The sequence below is a fragment of the Sinohyriopsis cumingii genome, chromosome 3, assembly GCF_028554795.1.
Source record: "Sinohyriopsis cumingii isolate HCF-2022 chromosome 3, ASM2855479v2, whole genome shotgun sequence".
Classification (NCBI taxonomy): domain Eukaryota; kingdom Metazoa; phylum Mollusca; class Bivalvia; order Unionida; family Unionidae; genus Sinohyriopsis; species Sinohyriopsis cumingii.
Window position 1 is genome coordinate 32,276,049 of NC_142963.1, and position 26,276 is coordinate 32,302,324.

A 26,276-nucleotide genomic window follows, 5' to 3' on the forward strand; every position below is an offset into this window, starting at 1 on the left:
TATGGTGTAATGTGCTTTCTCACATTTTTACAAATGATGACAATCTATTGTGCAGTTACTGTAAATTTAAAAAAAAAAAACTGTAAGCAGCTATTTTATGAAAACTTCTTAGCAGTAAATAATCCAGTTTTGAAAGAAAATAATCCAGTTTTGAAAGAAAATAATCCAGTTTTGACAGAAGATATTCAGGTAATAAGGGTTTTGTACAAATGATACTGTTTTTTCAAATATGGCTGCCATTACTAAAAAATGGAAGAGCCTTTAAACAGGTTTAATACTACACAACAGAAGTTGACCAGGTTTTGCAAAAAGCTTATGAAAAAAACTGGCTGTTGAATTTGTACAGATGATGCCAATCTGCCATCAAATGACTGCATTTACTAAAAATACTAAAATCTTTAATAGCTTTTTTTTAAAAACTTAATAGACTTTGATCAAATTTGACAAAATTTGTGTCCTAGCTTAAATGTCTTTCAGATTTATATAAATAAAGCTATTCTGCTTTCAGATATGGCTGCCATTGCTAAAGTAGAAAACATGTAGCATACTGGCATATGGACCTTTCAGTATTGGAAAAATAATATTGGAACTTAAGAAACCTTGAAATAATTGTTTTCATAAAATATTGTTAGGGGCCTCAAGTGGCCGAGTGGTCTAAAGCACTCTCCATTACTGATCACTGCCATCTCACCTCTGTCTGCACCGGTTTGAGTCTGGGATTCAGCCAGTGTGGGTGTGTGAGAAAGCTTGCCAGTAGCTTCTTGTGGGTCGGTGGTTCTTTCCAGGGTTTACCCGGGTTCTTCCTCCACTATTAACACTGGCCGCCATGTATAGCCTATCGTGTGCTGAAAAATGTCATTAATCCCCACAACAACAACAAAATATTGTTAATTTATTTATTTTCTGGGGATCAGTTTTTGTGGTTTTGTGAAAAATTACATTGTTGCAGTACTTAATTGGTTGTTTCTGCAGAAGAATCATTCTTCATTGTGTTTATATTTTAATTTGTGGTTGGTAGCAACCATGAAATTCATGCAGATTGGTACTCTAGGAAAATTGTGAATTTACAGTATGCATGCAACAGCAATAGAAGAAATTTGAACAGAATATTTGGCTAATTGCTGCTGCATGTGGCTGTTACGCAGATATCAGCAATGTTAATGATCCCAGGCCCACATGGGCCTAATATTTAGATTAAGCTCAGTGTTATAAAGCTTATAACTTTAACCTAAATCAAAGGTGGGCTCAATAAAAAGGAATCTTGATATGGTTAATTTCTCCAGGCATTGTGTCTGAAAGGTCAAATTTAAAACATAATTTATACATGTATACAAAACTTAATTGTGAGTGGATTGTTATCAGTTGGAAGTACATGTACTTTGAAATTTATGTTATTCATGCAGTTTCTTGATGACGTTCTAAATGTTTATAACACACAAAAATGTTTCAGGTTTCTGTTAGAATTTTCCACTGAAGTATGATAGTTCATTGTTGCAGAGCAGTCTCAGTTTTTCTGTGATCATCAATAGACTAAACAATTTGCATGCATAAATTAAATAATGCATTTTATTTAGAAGAAAATTTAAACTGAATGTTCAGTTAAATGCTGTGTTAATAGTATCTGAGTATACCATCAGGTTAAAAAAACATTGAGAATTATCAGGCCTAAATAAAATGCATTGGGAATTGGAGGCATAAATAAAATCATTTGGAATTTGAGACCTACAGAAAATTGCATTGGGAATTTGAGGCCTACAGAAAATTGCATTGGAATTTGAGGCTTAAATAAAATGCATTGGGAATTTGAGGCCTACAGAAAATGCATTGTGGATTTGAGGCCTGAATAAAATGTATTGAGAATTTGCGACCTGAATAAAATGCATTGGGAATTTGAGGCCTTGTAAGAAATAATCCCTCTAAGTAACATTTTACAATCCATTAACTCAGTATACTTACCTTTTGTAGATCCCAGTATCACCAGTGGATCCTCGGCTGGAACCAAGGTGGCCATCAGGTGAAAAGTATCCATTTGGACATCCACCATTTATACATTCCCCATTCCAACATGATCCATTACAGAGTCCATTCCAGCTGCAGCCTCCTCCTCCTCATCCACCAGAAACCACTGGAGCAAACAGAGATCCACGTCTGAACAAGGATCCAAGAGTTAGAGCAAGGGAGATGAACAATCTAGATTGTAGCTTTACTCCTTCCTCAGGATATGATGTTAATAAGTCAGGTCCACTTAAAGCAAGTGACTACTTCTCCTCAGTTCCAAATTCAGAGCCATTTTTGAGTCCTGGGTTGGGTTATGATACTCTTATACATGGTGGATTTCCACATGCTGGAGGTGAGGCATATGGTTCACACACATATATGCATCCGATGATCACAGGACCACCGACTAGTCATGCACCATATCAATATCAGCAAAATTATAATCCAACAGTAATGGCTACTGGTCCACCAGGCAGTGTCAATGTTTTTTCTGTTTCAGTGGAGGGCAATAAAATCTCATCAGATTCATATCCTATCATGGGTTTTGGAGTGGAAACTAAGTCGTCAGTCATAGATATGAAAGAAGACAAGACTCAGACAAAGCGGAGGATTTCTTTAAAAGAATATAAAGCAGTATCACGGAAGAGGTCGGATGGGTCCAAAGAGGACATGGATCAAATTAAAGAAGTGTCTTTAAATCAAAGCTTTCAGGAGTCAGCTGACAGAGTGAAGAGCCCTTCATGTAAACCTTCTCCAACAGTACTGAAGACAATACAAAGTACAAACACAGAAGTTAAAATTGACGCTACCTCACCAACAAGATACTTGCAGACCATGGAAGAACTCAACAAGACCCCAAGTAAAAGAGATGGCATTGTTGAAGTTACTTCACCAACAACAACATACCTGCAGAATCTGGAGGAGATAAGTAAAAAAATTCGTGACCTGGAAAATTCACTTGGCACAGGCTTTGAGGATTTGGATCCTCAGTCGTCACAAGACATGTCCCTCATTCTCAATAGTGATCTGATGGAGTCTGTTGCGGAAGAAAGCACTTTGATTGAATCCCCAACGAAGGTTGATGTTCTAGAGTTTCCTGTTAAGCCAGATAGTTCCACCACACATTCGCTCTTAAAAGTCAGTGGGGTCACTCAGGGTGTGGCACCAATCAATGTTTCATCTCTGCCACATGTAGATAATACAGTCGTATGTGACATGGATATCTCTCAGAGTGAAGATGAGACAGAGTGTCCTCAGAAAGTTGATTCTCTTCATTTGGAACAAAGAACAACTCATGTAGACTATTTAGCTGATAGCCAATGTCATTGGAGGCATGCAAATATAGAATCAAATGCTGAGTCTGAGAACAAACCTTGTGCTAGTGAAGAAAACTATTATGAGACATTTTCAACTCACACTAGCATTGAAAAGAAACAGTCACAAGTTGCTATCACTACTGCACAACAATCAACCCTGGGCAGAAGTGTTGAATACTCAATGTCTTCTCGAACAAAAATCAGTACAGCAGGTTCTTTATCAAATGGAACAAAAACGGACTTGATAACGTTGCAGAATTCCATGTTCAGTGACAAGAGGCAAAGAAAGACAGATAACAGCTCTTCATGTGCATTTGGTGCAGAATCAAAGTTTTCAGTTTCAGAAAATGATGGTGAGAGAAGAACAAGTGAAAAGCCTCTGGATCCATCTCTTCTTAACAAAATTGCTAATTCTTACAAAATCTCAAGCACTGTAGTAACCAATTCTGCTGTTGCAGATCTTAGTGAACAGTCAGATTATTTTCCTAGAAAATCTCATTCTTATACTTTGGCAGATTATGATGTTATGAACTCTCTCACTTCAAAAGGTGAAGAAAGCAAGTCAGACACACAACTTTTTGATGCCTATAACATGCATATTAGAGAAAAATCTGCAGAGAAAGAAATGGAACCAGCATCATCTCAGCTCAGAGACCCAAAGATCACAAGTGGACATGTGGAGGATACGGACTTGAGAAAGTCTTCTGCATCATTTGGAAGTAGAAATATATTTGGAGACATTGATTCAAGGTGCAAAAATGAACTTGGTGATATCGATTTCAGACAGTTGCAAAGACCTCCAAAGCAAGGTATGGCATATAGTAGTTCTGGTACCCCAAGCAGACAACAAAACTACTGGCCTGCAGGTCAGACTGAATCACATTATGGAAGAACAGGGCAAGGTCATCCTAATGATACAGGAAATTATGAAACTTTTAAAAAAAACTCAAGATATGAACTATATAACAAGAACCAATCAGAATATAATTTGTATCTTCAGGACCAGCCAGCTTCCATGACAGCTAAATATAATTCTGATACTGGGTCAGAATACAAGCATAAGGCAGAGTTAGACATTGAAAATGCCAGTCATAAACTGGAAAGCTACAATCTTTCAAAAAATAGTGAAATACCAGGACCAAGCTCTACAAATGAGGAAACAAAATTTGAAACTGAAGGAAACCAGGAAAGTAATCCTGCAACTAGTCTCACTAATGTTCATCAGATTTTAAAGACTGTCAAGTTTGACCTGCCCAATTTAAAAGAGATTCTTGCTAATGTTCAAATGCTTCCAACAGAATCAGAGAATTCTGACACAAATGAGGAGCAAAATAAAATTGAGGATTCCAAATTAACTGCCTGTCCAGAGAAAAATATTGCTTTCAATGAAAATGGTACAAAAGACATTGAGAAAGGACCAAGCGATGATCATGTAGCATTTAGTGGTGCCAGCATTTTATCAGATGATACAAACGGGAGACAGATAATTCCACTAAAGAAAGATATACATGAAGATTTGAAGAAGGAGAAACTAGAAACAGATATAGACATGAAACCAGTCACTGGCATATGTATGAAGGAGGAAGATAACCAAGAACCATCAGCAAACTCTACAATCATACAAAGTTTTTCTGAGCATCCAGAATTTTATGTTCAAAAGGCAACTGTACACATGCCTACTACATTGGGACTAACTGATGTAGTTTCAGATATCATTATACCCAAGTCAGAACCAAAGCAATCCAAGGTACAGAAATATCGGCAGGAGGAAAATGGGAGCCCCATTCCACCAGAATGGAAGGAAGATTCAGTAATGCAAAACAAGGTATTGGAACAGGATTCAGAACTGGGCATAAGTTACATTTCCTGTGAAGGCTCATTAGTATATGATACAGACACTTTTTTGGATGAAGAATCGCCACTCAAGCAGGTGGTGCCTGGACTTGACCTGCTGTTCAAGAGTAGACAAGATGCTTTGAAAGAAAATGAGAATAAGGTTTGTGCCCAAGTTTTGTTATTGCTCACTGATATTTTTGGAGCCAACAGGTGAAAGGTCATGATGATGAAGTTAGATAAATTGTATTATTTTGAGATATTATTAGATTTTAGTCATAGAATATGTCAGGCCTTGAACAGTTTTCAAATTGCTGCTTATTCCTCAAGACAGGAAGAGAGTGTTTTTGGAAGAAGAAAAAATCGCATGTTTGTCAACTCACTACTCATTAGGTCAGTGAAATTTTTTTATTTTTTTTAGCCCTTTATGTTTGTTTCAGGATTTTTGCCACATATTTCATAAATGCCAACTAAGTTGTTCCTTTGCTTTTTATGTGCCATATATGTGGAGGGGACATGGAGCATTTTCCAGGTAAGTCCATCATGTCATATCCAGTAACATGTCAGTCATCATGTCATATCAATTAACAAGTCAAATCTTGTATTTACCCATGTTAGTCCATACCATAATGTTATGTCAAGCAAATTGTCATTCATCATGTCAAATCAAGTGACATTTCACATCTTGTATTTACCCATGTTAGTCTGAACAGTAATGTTGAGTAACATTGATCACCTCTAATATTAACCCATGTTAGCCTGTCCCATCATGTCATGCCATGTAACATCTATTACATCTAGTGTTTTCCCAACTCATTCCCTCCCTTTGTGTCATGCCATGTAACATCTATCACATCTAGTGTTTTCCCAACTCATTCCCTCCCTTTGTGTCATGCCATGTAACATCTATTACATCTAGTGTTTTCCCAACTCATTCCCTCTCTTTGTGTCGTGCAGTGTAACATCTATTACATTTAGTTTTTTCTCAACTCATTCCCTCCCTTTGTGTCATGCAATGTAGCATCTATCACATCTAGTGTTTTCCCAGCTCATTCCCTCCCTTTGTGTCATGTCAAGTAATATCTATTGCATCTAGTGTTTTCCCAACTCATTCCCTCCCTTTGTGTCATGCCATGTAACATCTATTACATCTAGTGTTTTCCCAACTCATTTCCTCTCTTTGTATCGTGCAATGTAACATCTATTACATCTAGTGTTTTCCCAACTCATTCCCTCCCTTTGTGTCATGCAATGTAGCATCTATCACATCTAGTGTTTTCCCAACTCATTCCCTCCCTTTGTGTCATGTCAAGTAACATCTATTGTATCTAGTGTTTTCCCAACTCATTCCCTCCCATTGTGTCATGCAGTGTAACATCTATTGCATCTAGTGTTTTCCCAACTCATTCCCTTCCTTTGTGTCATGCCATGTAACATCTGTCACATCTAGTGTTTTCCCAGCTCATTCCCTCTCTTTGTGTCATGCCATGTAACATCTGTCACATCTAGTGTTTTCCCAACTCATTCCCTCCCTTTGTGTCATGCCATGTAACATCTGTCACATCTAGTGTTTTCCCAACTCATTCCCTCTCTTTGTGTCATGCCATGTAACATTTGTCACATCTAGTGTTTTCCCAACTCATTCCCTCCCTTTGTGTCATGCAATGTAACATCTATTGCATCTAGTGTTTTCCCAGCTCATTCCCTCCCGTTGTGTCATGTCAAGTAACATCTGTCACATCTAGTATTTTCCAAAGTCATTTATTTTATCTGATTGGAACAGGCATCATTGTTGTATAAATAAATATCTAGTAATATATTTTAACTTGCATTGACAATTGCTAGTTATGGATATATTTATATAGGACAGTAATTACTGTCAAAGATCTCGGAAACAATTACGCGTATTTGGACACAATTTTTTTATCTGGGATGCAGAAAATCACTGATGCGGGAGTCCTCCGTACACATGTAAAAGGTGTGCGTAAAAATTCAAAGACTTGCCAGTCCTGCCTCAGCCTCCTGCTTTGTGGGAAAATGTGTTAATCATTTACAATGACAGAAATCAGTGACTGAAAGATCCCTTGATACATACATGTTGCCATTTTATAAGAGTACATAAAAAAGAACATGATGCAATAGCTGAGCAGCAAGTTCAAAGGCTTTGACTGGCGGCCGGGTGGGAAAATGTACTGATATTTACAGTGATTGAATTCGGAGGCAGAAAGACCCAGAGATGTTCATGTGGTCATTTATAGAAGTACATCAAATAAACAACTTTAACTTTCATTATTGTGTTCAGTTCCGAATGTAGCGGAATAAGCAGTGCACGTGACCTCAGAATCAAGACATGTTGAGACTTAGACAAAATGCCATTCGTAAGTGGGTGACAAGTTGCCTAAAAATGTAAACTTCGCCATCTTCTGTTAGGAAAGTGAAAATGACTTCTCCCTGTGATTATTTAAGAGGTACATTGACTGACCATACCATATTTTGTTTAAATGCCCCTTGCCGTAGCCCGGTTAGTTCAGGTGTTGTAGCGAAATGTATTTATCAAGGCATCAGTAGCTAGGCCTAGTTTTTATATCAATTAAGTTGACAAACAAACTCTTGCCCATTCACAAGCATTATGTTTTGATAGCTGATCATTAACCCTTTTCCGAGTAAAGTAGCAACTATCAATTTCCTGCATGCTATCCTTTAATGATGAAACATACAAACTTGTGTTTTAAGATCAGAATTGGTGATCTGGATATATATTAACTGCCTCTTACACACTATTTCGTCATAAAATTAGTTTGAAACTGTAAGTGAACCAGTAGGCCTAACGAGAAATAATGGCGGACTTTGCTAAGTCTGGGATGTACCAGATTATTAGATTGTCTGTTTTCTTAAATCATCGGGCAAATATATTCAGAAAAAATATACAAATCATTGAAACCAAAACCTATGTATTATTTTATTAAAGATTTAACTTTAAAATGCAAATTATGTAGGTCAGAAACGTATGGGACAATGCTATGTTGTGGAATACGCGAGATGCACTTTAAGGTCTAAGCTGTTTTCTGACTTAACACATTTCTGTGAAACTACGGGGGAAAAGAGCAACTCAGATACTATTTATCTGCCTAAAATTGCTACAAGTACGTATACAGATAAATAAACCATAAATTTGTGATCCTGTCAATGGACTGTTGTAACGAAGCTATGTTATAGTGAGTGATTACATTACGAAAACCTCTCCATCTAAAAATAGATGCACTCACGTCTTAGTTGATTCTGTAGGAAAGAAGGGACTGCAACTTTTGATGGTGGGACTCCTATTTTTACCAAAATGGGAGTCTTGGACTCCTAGTTTTAAAATCCTAGCGAGACCTCTGACTATGCAAATAAGATAATATTATGGATGTAATTATAGAGGATAGTAATTACAATGCAAATAAGATAATAATAATAATAATAGTGAGGACTTTGTATAGCGCCTAATCTTTAGAAGCTCTGAGTGCTTTACAACATTAGACAAAACCTATAACATAAAAAAACATATGATGATATGATTAAAAAAAACAAATACCATGAAATTAGAAAACATAAAAGACATGCTGAAAATATTTAAGGTAGGAAACATTATTAGGTCTTTATGTTTGTTCTTGCAGTCGAAATAAGTGAGTTTTAAGAGATCTCTTGAATGGGATCACTATGTCTTTGTGTCTCAGTTCGGTGGGCAATTCATTCCAGGTTGCTGGGTCCAGGTATGCAAAAGAACGTCCATATGACTTCATTTTCATAGTGTGAATAATGAGTATATGATTGTCAGAAGAGGAGTGTAGGTATCTTGCTGGTGTGTACACATGGGTGAGATCGGATAGGTATGTTGGACTGGAGTCCGTCAGTGAAACATAGCACAGGGAACAAATTTTGTGTTTGATTCTGGATTGAATGGATAGCCAGTATAGGGTACAGAGCAGCGGGGAGGTGTGCTCTGATCGTGGTACTCTAAGTATGATCCAAGCAGCTGTGTTTTGAACTTTTTGAAGTTTCTGGAGTAGATATTGAGATGAACCAGACAGAATTGAGTTACAATAGTCCAGTCTTGAAAGAACTAATGAACACACAAGTGTTTTAGTGGCATAAACTGAAAGATATTTGCGAATGGAGCTGATGTGTCTCAGCTCAAGATATGCAGCCTTGCATATGTTCATGATATGTTGGTGCAGTCTGGGAGTACTGTCCAGAGTAACACCTAGGTTTTGTACTGATTGTGTGAATTTAATGTTGGTGCTGCTGATATTTATTGTTTGAGGTAAAGTATGTGAATAAGAAAGTCTTTGTGTTGTGATCAGAATGGCCTCAGTTTTAACATCATTCATCTGCAGTATGTTACATGTCATCCATGATTTCACATCAGAAATGCACCTCTACACCTTGGATGGTAGCATCAACTTCAGTTGGGTGGCTAGATTTGTATAATTGCATGTCATCAGTGTACTATTGGTGAGACACTGGATGATGATCTATGACACTTGAGAGCAGCTGAGTGTATAGAATGAAGAGAACAGGTCCAAGAACAGACAGGCTGGAGTGTATTCCATTTGCAGATACAATTTGTGTCCTGTTGACCAAGTAGGACTTGAACCACAGTAAGGCTGTATCATGAATGCCAAACACATGCTGGAGACGGCGAAGTAGTATGTCATGGTCTGTTGTGTCAAATGCTGCAGACAAATCAAGAAGGGTGAGGACTGGAATCTTTCTGCTATCCAAAGCAAAGAGAATGTCATTAACTACTTTTAGAAGAGTAGTTTATGGATGTAATTATAGAGAACAGTAATTACGATGCAAATAAGATAATATTATGCAATTCATTTCTGCCAAAAAATGTGTAGCTGTTTCCCATTTAGAAATAAATGCATGATATTTTTATCCCTTACCAGAAAGGCAGTGGGATATCAAAATAGAATGTGACAGTATATCAGTCCTTCCATCCCTCTGTCCATCTTGATGTCCTTTAATCCATCTGTTCATCTTGAGTGTGCAACTAATTTCAGTTTTTGACAGATTGATTGGATGCTTGTTGCTATCATGAGTATGTCAAAGTCATTTGTTATGCTGTTGCTATCATGAACATGTCAGAGTCATTTTTTATGCTGTTGCTTACACATCATGTCAAAGTTATTCAATCTTGGAGTTTTAGAGTGGATGCTGTGACGATGTTTTTATAAATTTTGTGATTTTCATTGTTGTGAATGCACAAGGCAGATTGAAGTTCATTGGAGGTGGGGAACAAAATGGAACAAATTTGCTCGATGTTAGCAATTATGTTATTGCCTATTTAAATAGTCACTATATATTAACTGTTCATATAAGCTATTGTCTATATAATCATTATATTGTCCTCAGACAACTTTTGTTGCATTTTAACTCACTAAGCCCTGGAGATTTTTTGTCATTTTTGCCTGAAATACAAGTAGAAAGCACATTTTTGGGGCTGCTTCTAAATACATCTCCAAAAAGTGATTTCCGCTTGGCCTGGTGCATAGTTGTGTTAGAAATGTTGTTTTTCATTGGCTGTTTTGCTCGTACATGTGCAGAAAGGTACAAGTTGGAGTTCTTTTTTTTTTTTTTTGCTTAATGACCCATAAATTTTGTGTCCTGGCCACCTTTTACTTGAAATCCCCAACTTAGCCTACTTTTTGCAAAGGTTCACCTGTCTGTGTGCAGTTCAGACTGGTCTGCCTTAGAACTGTGGCCAAAAAGTCTAAAATCCAGACACAAACTCCAATTCCAATAACAGGCAAATTTTTTGTGTAAAAAAAATTGGGTCTCACAAAAAAAATTTTTCACCACTGTATTTTGTAATGTGACTAGAAAGTCCAGATTATTTGGTGTCTTTGTAGAGCTACATATGTCTACTTTTCTGTAATACCACCCATTCACCCATTATGGTGTGGCTTAAATGATTTTGATGCTTCAGAGCTTGGAAGTAGGGTACTATCTCCTGACACACAAACGTGGCACCAGGGGTTAATGAATTTTTGGGAAATAAGGCTATCATCTCTTTCTTCAATATGGAAATATGTTATGAACTTGTAAAGTCGTGAGGAAGAAACTATGTATTCTACAATGCTTGCACATTCATTAGCTATGCATGTTAAATCGCCATCAAGATCATCTTGCAGCCTGCCATTTAAAGTGTGTATTCCAAATGTACAACACATTTGTACAAATGATTAACTGAACTTCTTATATCTCTCAGTCTTTGCTTTTTCTTGATAGTGAAATGAATCACTTTCATGCAGTACATTAGCAAAATCAAATTCTAAGTTATCATCAGCAATGAAGTTTAAGAAATCCTTAATTCTTGCATTCAGATTGCCTGCCAAAAGCAATAGCGCATCTGGAAAAAATGATCTTCCTCTCACTATGTATGATTCAAACAACTGAATACCATCTTTCTCTTAACTTTGATCATATACAGGAGCTCCTGAAGAAATGTACTCAGAACATAGAATTTTATCTTTAACAGTATGGCAGACACTGCAGTCAAAATGTATAATCACACAGGTATCTAATTCATTAAATATGCTTCTCACATCACCCGATATCAGTAACTTAACTTTAACAAAAACAGAGACACCACCACTGTTTCTACCCTGAGCAGAATGCTTTGTTCTTATACTAGCAAAATGTTTATTCATTCAAAATTTTATCAAATTCATCCTTACAACAGATTCTCTCCCATGTTTCACACAAGCCCAAAATGTTGTATTTAGAACAGTAATGAAGAAAACTAAATTACTGCTGATATTTCACAAGACCTTCAGTGTTCAATTATAAAAGATTGATGTTTGCTACAGTCAGCATCCTATCAATATTTATCCCTCTCAAAAGAATTAACCTGTGAATGGAGATGTTGCATGTATGTTATTGTGAGTGAACTGGTTGACCACTGAGACCTGTTCCATGCCCCCTGGCCTCACACTTGCCCTCTGCCAGGTGCAAGAAAGTCAATATGATGTCCAGTATGGTTACAGAAGTAGTCATCTTGAAAATATTGTTATTTCTATTAACAACTACTTCTGAATGGATGGTCATATCATTATGGGATTTTTACTAAACAATTTTTTATGATGTCTGGTTGGTCCTAATGGTTCCATTCAGATAGTCATTATGTCTGCTGCAGTGGCCATCTTGAAAATCTCATGACTGAACATGGGGGTTCAACTGAAAGAATTTTGATGATGTCTAGATGGTTGTAAATGAAAATGGTGCCAATACAACTTATAATATGACTGCCTCCCGCATCCTGAAAATCTTAACACTGCTTATAGATGGCTGGTCATGTCGACTGGTCTTTGACCAGAAAGATGTCTTTGATGTCTTATGACTCTAGTTGGAACTGAAACTAAATGATGCCAGTCTGATATCAGATATGGCCACAAAGGCATCCATCTTGAAAATCTTGTTATTGTTGCTTCTCTGAAATGGAAAGTCATATCAGCAGTGGGTTTCCACCAAGAGACTTCTTATGATGCCTTGTTGGTCCGAAATGAAGATGGTATGAAGTTCACATCAAATATGTTACCACAGCAGCTAGTTTGAAAATCTTTTTATTGCTGAAGAATATGAAAAATGGTGTTGACACTCCACATTTGAAAGAGAAAAATGATCTACTCTTCAATTCCTGGAAATTCTTTTCACCAAGTAGAAGCAGGGGAGGGGGGAGTCCAACTATTCTTAATTATGTAATACTTAATCTGCTATTATTGCAGAGATTCCCTTCTTCTGTAGTTTCTATCCAAGTCGGAAGAGGAAGACATTCTGTATGTTGGCTGTATCTATGGAATCAGACTGGGATCAGGCTCTTTACAACTTGTGACCTACAATTATCAAAAGAAGATCTCTAACTTAACCACTAACCTCTTAATGCAGAGCACCAAGTGAGGCAGCTGCTTGTACCATTTTTATAGTCCTAGGTATGACTCAGCTGGGGTTTGAACCCATGACCTCCTTCATCCAAGGCGGATGCTCAAACCACTTAGGCCACCGAAACAGTCCTGAGAGAATAACAAGTTTTTGTACAGTAACATTGATTCTTCATCACAGACCCAAAGTAAACTCTATTGATGACCATCAGTTAGTGTAAGAAAGAAACCAATTGATTTTGATGTCACAAGGTTAAGAGGCCAAGGTCACAGTAACCTAAGAAAAATGGTTTCAGCTCGCAATTTTCAGTTCTTATCCATATACCTTCACCAAAGTTTGTGGATGACTTACGTGTTGGGTAAGAAATAAACCTATTAATTTTCAGTTCAGATGGTCAAAGGTCAAGGTCACTGACTGAAAATTGCTTTTGCATAATAACTTTACTTCTAGACCACATGCTTTAACTAAAATTTGTGAAGGGTTTGCACTTAAGGTATGGAAGAGGTCTAATTTGGTTCAAATGGTCAGAGGTTGGATCATTTTGCCACAAAGGAAAAAGTGATTTTGCACAGTAATTTTAACCAAATGTGGTCAGTGGCATGCACTTAAGCTAGTAAAGAAGCCTGTAGATTCTGAGGTTTAAAGTTCAGAGATTATGGTCATTATAAGTTTAATAAGAAAATAATGTTTTCTGCACCATAAGATTTGTTTGAGAACACATAAGTTAGTTCTGTTGGTCACAAAACACCATAGTCAGTCATACCCTTCAACTGCCAAGCTAGGTGACTGTTGATCATGGAGTGGGTGTGCCATTCATTGTAATCTTGTTCTGTTCTATCGTTTTTCTTGTTACTTCAGCACAATAACCAATAATGTGTTACATGTGCCATTAAAAAGAAGGAAATCAAAGAATTTTATCAGTCTGTTTGCACTCCATCATCAAAATAATCTTAATTTCACATTGTGTATTGCAAATTTATGTTTGAGTTACTATGCAGCAATGTCATTACATCTATCCAAACAGCTCATGGCTTGCTTAGAAAATTGAATGTTGTCTCATTTTCATGGAGGGTGATAAGGCTTTCCTCTTGGCACTGAGTTTATCTGCATTCGCTTGGTTGGCTTCATTTTTAGCTGGCAGTAATAATTTTGTTTGTTCAACATTTTATTCCAGATAATCAGTAAGAAGTTTGGAAGCATGAAAGAACATATGGAGCAGACAAATGACACTCCCAAGATGAACACGAATTTGATGAGTTCTCAAGGCAGCTCCGAGTGTAAACCATCCACAGCTGTTGATTGTAGAATTATAGCTGATGCATCTGTTACTGACTCTCAGCTGCTGTCTTCACTTGGGGATGAAATTTTGAAACATGACAAAAAGACCCCTAAAAAACCGAAAAAGATAAACAAAGATATGATGGGATACCGCACACGAAAAAGACGTCGAAAGAAAAGAGCACCGTATGGCACAGACGTCAAATCAGAGACCAGCAGTATTGTCAGCAGCCTTGGTGATGAGGATTTTGGAGAAGATTCTGACATGGAAGATGAGTCTGTGAGTAAATTTTCTGATAAAATTCTCAAGAAAGTGACCCCACAAGGCACCATATCCTATAGTAAAGGGTTGACATTGAAGGATCTTGGTGTGCAGAATTGGTCAGAGTGTCTGTTGGATCCGAAGTTCCAGCCCAAAGTTGTTCTCAGATCAACCCGTTTAAAAGATATGACTGGTCCGTCCACACGAGTCCCATCATCTGAGGTATAAAGATGTAGACATTCGTAATGTAGTCAGGGCAGGTTCTCAGCAGACGAAATCGTTTCAGTTGATTTTGTTGGTTTATTTTTAGGTTTTATTTAGGTTTGAGAAAGACAAAGAAGGTAATAGAACTAAAATATCTAAATTTCATAAAAGATATTAAATGGTATAGGAAATGGAGGTTTAACAGTCCCGCTTTTTTAGGCATAGCAAACCATAATTTTAATAAATCTACAAATATAATGAGATTTCCAGCTGTAAATTGATCATATACAGTTGGAGACATTGGAGTTGTGATGTTATTACTACTCCTTTGAAAGTGACACTCGTCTTATAAGCGAGTATGTACAGTACTTGGCAGGTATACTGAAGTTTTTATAGGTTTTAACTCCAATTAATACTTTGAAAATGCTGGTAAAATAAGTATTTAAGAAAACATCTGACCAGACAACCATGTTACGTGCCAAAATCTATAAATGTGTTATATAAATGACATTCAACTCTGATGGTGTTACCATGGTATCTTGGATTCATACTGCCAGGGTCTGTTCTAAAACTGAAAATAGGAAGAAGGGATTCACCCCTCAGTTTGAAATAAAAGGGGAATATTTTCTGAATTTTTAAGGAGTTGAAGAAATAAAGGTTGGGCTTGAAAATATGCTTGATTTTAGTGCATTTTGTTGATTTTTGGGTGAAATTTTTAAAATAGAAATTAACACGCATGTTGCAATCATGCCTCCTTTTAATGCCTTTGAAAATTTCATTTTTAAAAAATCTTTTAGTGTTCCATTAATTTATTCCTGGTTTGTGATATAGTCACACCATAGCATCCACGTTTTTCAGATTCAAGTTACCTTTGCAAGCATCACTTAATTAAATATAAATCTGTATTATGGCTACACTGGTTTACTGACCAGCTAATAAGAAAGGTGAAAAAATATTAATTTACTATTTTTGTGTCAGTGCATGTGTGTGTGTGTTTAATTCTGTTTTGTGTACCTTGTAATTCAAAATAAATATCAGTTAATATTTATAATTCTCTTAAAAGATTGAAATAATTACAGGTATTTGTACTAGGTTGTAGACCCCCTTAAAGTCAGATTGTTTTCATCTTTCAAGCATGCCTTCATTATAATATATTAGAAGAACACTGATTTGATTTTAAAAATAAAGTCGGAAGCTTGTAGGTGCGATATTTATGCTAATTTTATGATAAATATTGCAGAATACTTTATTAAAGTGTTATGACACTTTCTTTACAACCTAAAATGTAGAATGGATGGTAGGGGGCTGATTGACACAATATAATGCATGAAATAAATAGTTTGTAGGTCTTAAGTTTCTGCAAAATATATTTCAAGCAAGCATGAGACATGACTAAATAACATAATATTTTGAATGAAAATTTTAAATATCAAGCTATTTTATTTAGGTTAAAATATTTGTGTGGCTACAGATGTACCATCTATACTTGCTTATAAGTCAAGTCCAACTGCTACTGCACAGATTCAGATCTGCCATTGCATAATATGCCACCAGATCTAGGTCTGTGTAGTTTGTTAGGGGTAATCAGTACAACAAGCAACAGAGACCCTCATCTGAAAATGTATTATGCTACTTTTGATCATCATCTTTGTTGTTTGCAGTTTGACTTGTCTAATAAGCAAGTACCTATGGTAATATATCTTCTAGATGTGGCATTTGTGAATATCAAATCATATATGAAAGAAAAGTTTCAAGTGGATAAAGTTCTTGGATCTTTGGTAATAGGTACCAATTATGGTTCCCTAATCAATTTTAAGGCCAGTTTTCAGCATTTTCCTATCATAACACTACCACTGTGCGCATTATACCATATATACTCACTTATAAGTCATGTTCAATTGCAAATTACAAAGATCATGATCTGACATTGCATAATGCGTCTGTCGATTAGGGTCTATGTTGTTTGTTCTACTGATTACTTCTAACAACCTGCACAAACCCAGATTATATTATTATGATGGTATATCGGGGTCTGTATAGTTTGCAGTTGGACTTGACTTATAAGTGAGTACATATGGTGGCAAAGAATGTCTGACTTGCCAAGTATTGTTGATGTAGAGTACTCCATAGAGCAAGTAGCATGTTTAATGCTGATTGGTCACTTCAGTAGCCTTGTCAATCAACAGCTTTCCAAGGGTCAGTTATATATACATGATTTAAAATGAGTGCCTTTCTACCATTAGTTTACTTGATTTATTGTTCGCTGAAATACAGACAGTGAAAACCCCAAAATACACAATGGCAGATCAGGATCTTTGCTGCTGGGCAGCATATAATTTAAAACAACAGCATAGACCCTGATCTGTCTGACTCGGTATTGTTCATGGTAGGATGTTATCTTTATATACATAAATTCAGTTTTTTGTCAGTTCTCCAACTCTAAATTTGTTTATCACAGGTAGAACAACATTGGCACCTTTTACTACTCAAGCATTTTTTAAAGTAAAAGGGCAGGTGTTTGTGATAAATGGCATGCTTCTTCAGATGCAGCATGGCATATCATCCTTTAAAGTAAAACTATATAATAGTTCATACAGGTTTTAGCTGCACTGGTCATACACGAGAAGATCTCATGTAAAGTTCTGTTATTCATAAGTCTTGTTCATCATCTGATATGTCTCTGTTTGCACAAGTTTTTTCACTTCTCCTAATAAAACTACTTGGGAGATTACTGCAAATCTTTACGCACATATTCATCCCAAGGTCTAGTTGGTCCTAAATGAAAATGGTGCTGCTTAGACATCCAAAATGGCCACCATGGCAGCCATATTGAAAAACTTGTTTTCAGTACTTTTGGAGTATTGATGATGTTACTGACATCATTGATCACTAAAACACTTCTTATATGACAACTGAATAGGTTGCTTCCTTGCTCTGATCCGATGTTCAGTATGGTCACCACAATGAAAATGTTATTGATCTGATGTTCAATATGGTCACCACAATGAAAATGTTCTTGATCCGATGTTCAATATGGTCAGCACAATGAAAATGTTCTTGATCCGATGTTCAGTATGGTCACCACAATGAAAATGTTATTGATCTGATGTTCAATATGGTCACCACAATGAAAATGTTCTTGATCCGATGTTCAATATGGTCAGCACAATGAAAATGTTCTTGATCCGATGTTCAATATGGTCACCACAATGAAAATGTTCTTGATCCAATGTCACCACAGCAGTCATCTTGAAAATGTTGCTATTGTTACTTCTTCTGTATAGTTGGTCAAATCATAATGTGGTTTTCACTTCTCATGATATCTAATTTGATTTTTCCTAGATGAAAATTGTGCCAATTTATCAAATATGGCTGCTCTCTTGAAAATCGTGTAGTTGCTACTCTTGAATTAAAAGTCACATTGATACGGGATTTTCACCGAAAGACTTTCAATAATATCTAATTGGTACTTGATGAATAAGGTATCTGTCTGACATCCAGTATGGCCACAATGACAGACATGTTGAAAATCTTGTTAATGCTACTCCTGAAAGGAAAGGCATATCAACATGTTCTTTTAACAAGAAGACAAATTATGATCCCTTTTGGTGCTGTATAAAAGTTAAAAGGTTATGTGATCTGGAGAGGAGTAGATGGGGGAAAGACTTCAATGGAAAAGAGAAGCACTGGGAGCCTCTCTGTTTTGATCAAGATGTAGCACTGTGAGTCACCTTAAAAAAGGATAGGAAATTAATAGAGACTTATTGGAGAAAAAAAATGAAAAAACTTGGATGAAAACATGCATTTCCTTTTTCAATCTTTTACTCTGTTCATTTATACTTTCTTTTAAATCTAACCTGCTTGTAGTTCTATAGCTATGCAAAGAACACTGTCATGGTATTGCTTGTATATAACATGTACCCATACATGTACAGGTATACCAAGATTTTACTGCATAATGTACCAGTAGGTTTGGGTCAACTCTTGCCTGCAATCAAAAGTAGATCGAACAACATGGACCTGATCTGTCAACAAATTATGCAAATCTACGTTAGTATTGTTTGCATTTGGCTGTGCATTGTAAAAACATACAAGTATAAATATAGTACTCCCTCACTATAAGGTGATTCCTTTTATAAGGCAGATATGGTCATGGATCCAAATTATTTAATAGTAACATGCATCAGTATAAGGTGACCTTGCCTCTAAGGTAGTCCATTTTGTGGCTCATGATCACCATTATATTGAGGGAGTACTATGTGGTATATTTATGCTGGAGTTGACCTTGAATTGACCTTCATTACTTGAATGGTCATAGGTCTCTGTATGTAGCTGTAGAGCTCTCCTCTCTAAAGCTTCAGGCTCACCCTAATCATTATTTTTTTGAATGAAGATGGTTTAAATAAGAAAAATTAGATATGTACAATATGAAATGTGAAAAAAGTTGAATCTGTTACAAATCTCAAGAGACCTGTGAAAAGTATCCTTTAAAGGGATAATGTATACATAGATATTTCATGGTTCCAACTTCATTTTGCTACTTTTTCATTTCATAATATTTGCAAAAAGTCAGTTTTCAGTAAAAATGAATTTAATTTAAGTGATTATTACATGGTATTTAATTTTAGGCATATACATGTATTACAAAACTTCTGAAAAAAATGTTAAATATGAAATTTAATCAAAGAAAAGTTGGTATTTTAAACCCATAATGATTTTTATGTAAGGCATTATCAAAGGAAAACTTAGCTTATGGACACTTTTTGGTACTGACATTATCTTTTTGTCTGTTTCCAACACAGAGGGTATTTAAATGCAAAGATAAACTAATATTAATTAGATTTATAGGAGAAATACTATAAATAAATAAAAAAAAATTATAAATTTATCAGTCTTTTTTAATGAATTACAGTTATTTTAGTTATAAAATTTATATGTGTATTGGCTAGAATGAAAATGATCTCCTAAAATAAGATGTATTCTATGTATAGACTTCTTACAAGATTTAAAGAAATTAATTACTTTTCTAATCTTATTTCATCAAAATCAATTGAACAAGTTTTCCTCTGTTTGAGAACCACTCTTTGGTTTGCACGGTATAGTTTTCTGCATGATTCATAACTCTCACTTCATATTTTGCATGTTGTGGACTGGATTTCATCTGTAGACAGTGCTTCTGTGATCATGAATGTTGTTGGTTTCAATAATTTGCACAAGCCTAATAGCATTGTCCTTGTAGAGGCCTTGTTATGTCATACTTGCCAATACCATACCCCTCATGGATTAGTTATGCCAACCTTGCCAATACCATACCCCTCATGGATTAGTTATGCCATACTTGCCAATACCATACCCCTCATGGATTAGTTATGCCAACCTTGCCAATACCATACCCCTCATGGATTAGTTATGCCAACCTTGCCAATACCATACCCCTCATGGATTAGTTATGCCAACCTTGCCAATACCATACCCCTCATGGATTAGTTATGCCAACCTTGCCAGTACCATACCCCTCATGGATTGGTTATGCCATACTTGCCAATACCATACCCCTCATGGATTGGTTATGCCATCCTTGCTAAAAATCATACCCATCATGGATTGGTTATGCCATACTTGCCAATACCATACCATAATAGTAGATTGTTTATGCCATACTTGGCCAATACTATATTCATTGTAGTGAACTGTTTTTGCCATACTTGTGAATACCACCATATCCCTTGTAGTGGATTTATTGTGTCATACTTGCCAACACCATCCCTCTTGTAGTGGATTGATTATACCATACTTGCCAATACCATACCCCTTGATTTTGCCTTACTTGGCAATACCACACCTTTTGTAGCTGATTGGCTGTGACATTCTTTTTCGAACCATACCTTGTGCAGTGGACTGTTTATGATGGTATCTTATCTCATGAAGTGGACTGATTATGCCATACTTGCATATCCATAACCCTTATAGTGAACTGTTCATGCTAGTTGTGTACCCTTTGTAGTGGACTGGTTATCTCATACTTGTACCCCTAATAGTGGACTGGTTATGCCAGTACCATACCCAGTTCGTAGTGGATTATTGATATAATACTTGCCAGTACCCCAGATTTAGTGTTGAACCTCTAGAATTTTGTACACAATGTCACACCCCCTTGATGGTATTGAAAACCTTTAAACAAACATTCTGTATGGTTTTTCAGACAAGCAGAAATACTTAAATTGCAGCTTCAGGCATATTATATTGTTCAGCTGCCTGTCTCTTCAGAAACCCCAGAAACAGGGCCTTAATTAATTTTGTACCCTCTGTCCTGCAGTAATGTTGGCAGTTACGTTGCATGTGTTATGCCATTCTTCTATCTTTTTTTGTTAATTGTACAAACTGTATTGTTTTTGTTTCATGCATGAACTTAGTATATTTCTCATTTGGAAACACTGTACATTGTTTAGTATAACCATTGTAAATTTTCTTGTTGTTCCCAGTTGGTAGAAATTTCATTGCCTTAGTTTCCCTACTTTAATATATTCAGTCTAGTCCTAATCTTGGTATGTAGTAGTAGGCCAGTTTTTATTAACATCATCGGTGTTTGCGGTACACATGCTAGTACAGAAAATTTACGCATATGATTATGCTATACTTGCCTAAATGCATATCAAGCAAATAAAATGTTCGTTTTTTTTTTAGCAGTGGTTGCAGTTGTGTTAATACTGATATATGCTATTGTGATAGGCTATATTATCAATGCTTTGAATTTGTATCTGCTTACACCAGTTAACAATATTATTTAATATGATGTTTGGTAAGTCCTTATCAGCATAGTGTAATGTTGTTATTGAATAGGATGTACAAATAGGCACATATTCCACTGACCATGGATAGATGAGAAGAAATGTGGTCTAAACAGTGCTGTTGATATAGTACTCTCTCATTATAATGCAGTTCGTAGAAGTCATATAATATGCTGCCTTATAGTGAGACTATCTTATAATGAGGTATATAACACATTACTCCCTTATTATAATGCCATCCATAAGTTATGGAGTATACTGGCTTATAGTGAAACTGTCTTATAATGAGATACATGATGAGTACTTCCTCATTATAATGCCATCCATAAGTTATAGAGTATACTGCCTTATAGTGAGACTATGTTATAATGAAGTACATACTGAAATAATCCCTTATAATGCCATCCATAAGTTATAGAGTATACTGCCTTATAGTGAGACTATGTTATAATGAAGTACATGCTGAAATAATCCCTTATAATGCCATCCATAAGTTATAGAATATACTGCCTTATAGTGAGACTATGTTATAATGAAGTACATACTGAAATAATCCCTCATTATAATGCCATCCATAAGAGTCATAGAGTATACTGCCTTATAGTGAGACTACCTTACAATGATATACATTACACACACAATTCTACTATTACATAATGAAATGGACTCATGACAATACCTAAGTGTTATAATCGAAAGCTTTATAGTGAGGGAGTGCTGTCTGAAATATAAAAGCACATCAGTAAATAAGTAGGATATCTTACTTTTAAGGTGGTTTAAAAGTGAAATGATGAAAGACCACATATTCATGTGTTTAACACTCCACTTCTAATCTATCATGACATTACGAGCATGCAGATTCAAGGGTACACTGTTTGCTATAAGAGTGCTTGAGATTAGCTAATACCAGTATTTTCGTTGATAGATTTGTTCATATGGTAATTTTGGAGTATTAAGCCAGATATGCATCAAGCAGAAAGTTACCATTCTATTTATGATGGAGAAGCATGTAGATGAAAAGTTTTGTGCTACTAAAGTATGTAGATGTAAAGTTAGTGCTGCTAAATAGCATTTTATAGTCAGTGCGAAGTTTTACAATGGCATTCCTTCGCCATATTTGTTGTGTTATCATTGATAGACTGGTTCTATGCAGATTGTTGGTCTGAAGCCATACTTTGAATTCTTTTATGTAGTGAAAGAAAAGTAAGGAACCAGTCAGTTTTATTTGGGAAAATGCCAATACACTGTATTAGCTGATCTCAAGTGTATTATAATTATTGTTTCAAGGGAACAGCATTGATTTGACAGTGTAAAATGCCAATACTCTTGAATTAATTAATCTCAAGTGTATTGTAATTATTGTTTCAAGGGAACAGCATTGATTTGACAGTGTAAAATGCCAGTACACTGTATTAATTAATCTCAAGTGTATTATAATTATTGTTTCAAGGGAACAGCATTGATTTGGCAGTGTAAAATGTCAATACACTATATTAGCTGATCTCAAATGTGTTATAATTATTGTTTCAAGGGAACAGCATTGATTTGGCAGCATAAAATGTCAATACACTATATTAGCTGATCTCAAGTGTATTATAATTATTGTTTCAAGGGAACAGCATTGATTTGACAGTGTAAAATGTCAATACACTATATTAATTACTCTCAAGTGTATTATAATTATTGTTTCAAGGGAACAGCATTGATTTGGCAGCGTAAAATGTCAATACACTGTATTAACTAATCTCAAGTGTATTATAATTATTGCTTAAAGGGATCAGCTTTGATCTGACATTTTATGTAACAGCCGATATGCGTCAACACCATTTGCATATGTGTAAGGTAGTTGCATTGATGTTGCAATACAAATCATTCTGGGAAAACAGACACTTTTATTTATGACAGTAAATTTAAAAAATATTACTTCCAATGTTTTTCCTGGTATGTCTGATAAAATTAAGAACATTTTTTGTCATACTAGTAAGCACGAGTGACATTTAGGTGTAACTTTCTTGAGGGTGCTGACGTTGTTGTTGTGGTTTTCTATTAGATATGATAAAGTTTCAGCGTGTAATTGAAATGTAATTAGTGCTAGTCCCAGTTTCAAGGTGAAAGTTCATCCTCCAGTTAGTAGTTGGAGGTCCAGAACAAAAACAACACAGTCCTAGTCTCATGCCTGTCAGTTCAGTACATTCAGAACATCATCCTTTCTTTGGACTTCTGCTACATGTCTGCGGCATGATGCCCCAGTGCTAGACATCACTATAAACTGTCACACTGCCACATGTCTGCGGCCTGATGCCCCAGTGCTAGGCATCACTATAAACTGTCACGCCGCAGACATTGTAGCGATATGACTGAAAAATTGTTAAAGCTACGTTAAAAATCCAAATCACACACATACACATTTCTTTGGACTTCACCGCACTGGAAAGTGATAACATATCAAGATTTGCACAAAATTCAAGTGTCTTTTGCTATGATTTAAATCATTCAAATTCAGTTTTATGTTGAACTTTTCTCTCTAGTTGTTGCATTTATTTTTATTTGTGTCCCACTTTAACATTTTCTTGAATCTTGTTTGATATTTTGCATATGCAAGTAAGCAGTGCTTCCAGAAATTTATCCCATTTGTCAGGGTAGGTGTTACCCCTATAATTTTTTTGGGGGTCACTTGTTTGTTTAGTTTATTTTTCTTCAGCCTTTTGGCATGCCACAAGATGTTAGCAAATGTGGTCATACAAGGTCTTCATGGAACACACACCCTACCTAAGAGCGATCAAAGGCATTATGTTGTAATAAGAAATCATGAACAATCTGATTCCAGGAAGTATCAGAGACACTTCCTGCTGTTGAGAAGTCACTGACAAGCCAATCCCAAGAGATATCAGTGTCACTTCCTGATCTAAGGAAGTAACCAGTTCATCGATCATGGCAGGATCAGAGGCACTTTCCAGCACAAAAAAGTTGACAGCTTGCCAGTCCTGGGAGGATCAAGGCCACTAGCTGGTTTAAGGAACTCTGACACATCTGAGTAAGTTCCTCCTTTTTGGGGGCATAAGGGAAGTGTGGTCTTCATCTGCTCATCAAAGTGGTCAAGATTGTCAATCAAGTCAAGTTCCCTGGATGAGGACTCTTTTCATCGTTTATTGTTACTAGGTGCAGGGCACTGAGTCAAGACACCAATTGCCAGATACTAAGAACTGGGCACTAGTCATTGGGCAAGAGATATCTATCACCTGTCACCAAGCGCCAAGTCTGGGCACTGGGGAAAAATGAATGGTCAGTTCTAGTGGACTAATGAGTTCAAGGATGACCTAATTGCATCAGTACCCCCATATCTGGTGTTTCCATGTTTCATTCTACACTGGGTAGGTGATGGAAGATGAAGTATGGAGTGAAGAGAGGATATAAACTTTCTCCAAATAATGCCAGTTTCTTATACAAAATGTACCAGCCAGAAATGCTAGGTTGAACATGAAATGACCATGGATGGAGAGACTTCAGCTGAAGTTGATGAACACCACACCGTCAAAGCCAGTTCTCTAATCTCACAAAATTTCCTTGTACAGTAGTATCATTTTTTACAACTACAAACTGCAGTTTGTACTTTAGTTGCCAAAACAGCGCATGTACCCATTTAAGAAACAGGTTAGATCTTGTTAGGCTTAACCAGCTAATGCTCATTCAGTTAGAATGGGATGAATCAAAGTCCCTTGGTTATAGGAAAGCTATCAGCTACAGGAGGGAAGGAAAGAAAGGATACTATTTATCCAGAAATCCCATTAAATGATAAGCTTGGAAAAATTAACATTTTGATGAAGAAACTGCTCCACACATACACACACTGTGGTACTCTCCACATGGTGGGGGTGGCTGAGAGGCAGTTCTCCTTTTCTTGTAAATTCCTGGATGCAACACTCAACATAACATGTGCCTTAGTTACCATAATTTCACATGTTGACCTTTCTTCATTGGTCTCTTTCAACATTTTGAGAGGAGTCTTTGTTTACAGCTGCAGTACAGAGACTTCTGTAGACTGTAGCCGAAACTGGAAGATACTGTTGCTATCAGTGGCACTGCAAACTGAGCTATTCCAAAAGCTTAGGTATTCCACCTGATATACTTGTAAGGTCTTGCTGGCTGACAGCAAAGATCTATTGAGGATGGCACTGCTGGACTCAGATTCTTTAATCCCTACATTGGCCTCTCAAAATCTAAGGGTTTAACAACACTAATCACTGTCCATGGTTTGGGGCCTAGCTAAGCTAGCAAAGAAACACCTTCAACCTGAGAGGTGTATGGGTCTTCTGCCTAAACACTTTAAGCAGGCATCTCAGCAGGATCATCAGACTTCTTTACTCCTCACTCCTCATTCACTAAATGGAACAGCTCATATATCCAAGGCAGGAAGCCTATGGACTCCTCCACTCTATCATAGCTATTAAGTGGTCAGCCTTAAGGATTCTCTTCCTTTTCTGCTAAATCACCTCTTCCCAACATCCCAGTTAGTGTCAGACTGGACCGCTTAGCAAGGGCATGGTCGAACCTAATGTATGATGGAAGGGTCCTCTCCAAATTGATGACTTTTCTTCTGGAATCTTCCACCTCTGTCAACAATCCCTATTTGTTTTCACCATACTAATCTGGAATCTTTAAGTTAGAAGGCAT

At 36.3% G+C, this 26,276-nt stretch overlaps 1 protein-coding gene across 2 annotated transcripts in view; it reads left to right on the forward strand.

Annotated features, from left to right (window-relative positions):
• The window catches only part of LOC149802643 (uncharacterized), a 122,116-nt gene that overhangs the window by 70,184 nt on the left and 25,656 nt on the right, over positions 1 to 26,276 (forward strand). Inside the window, exons 8-9 of one of the 2 annotated variants that reach the window (XM_089951959.1) lie at positions 1,966 to 5,310; positions 14,248 to 14,835. In XM_089951959.1, the coding sequence (XP_089808085.1) occupies positions 1,966 to 5,310; positions 14,248 to 14,835 (3,933 nt within the window). The remainder of the gene's footprint in view (positions 1 to 1,965; positions 5,311 to 14,247; positions 14,836 to 26,276) is intronic. The other variant, XM_089951960.1, reaches the window with a different exon arrangement.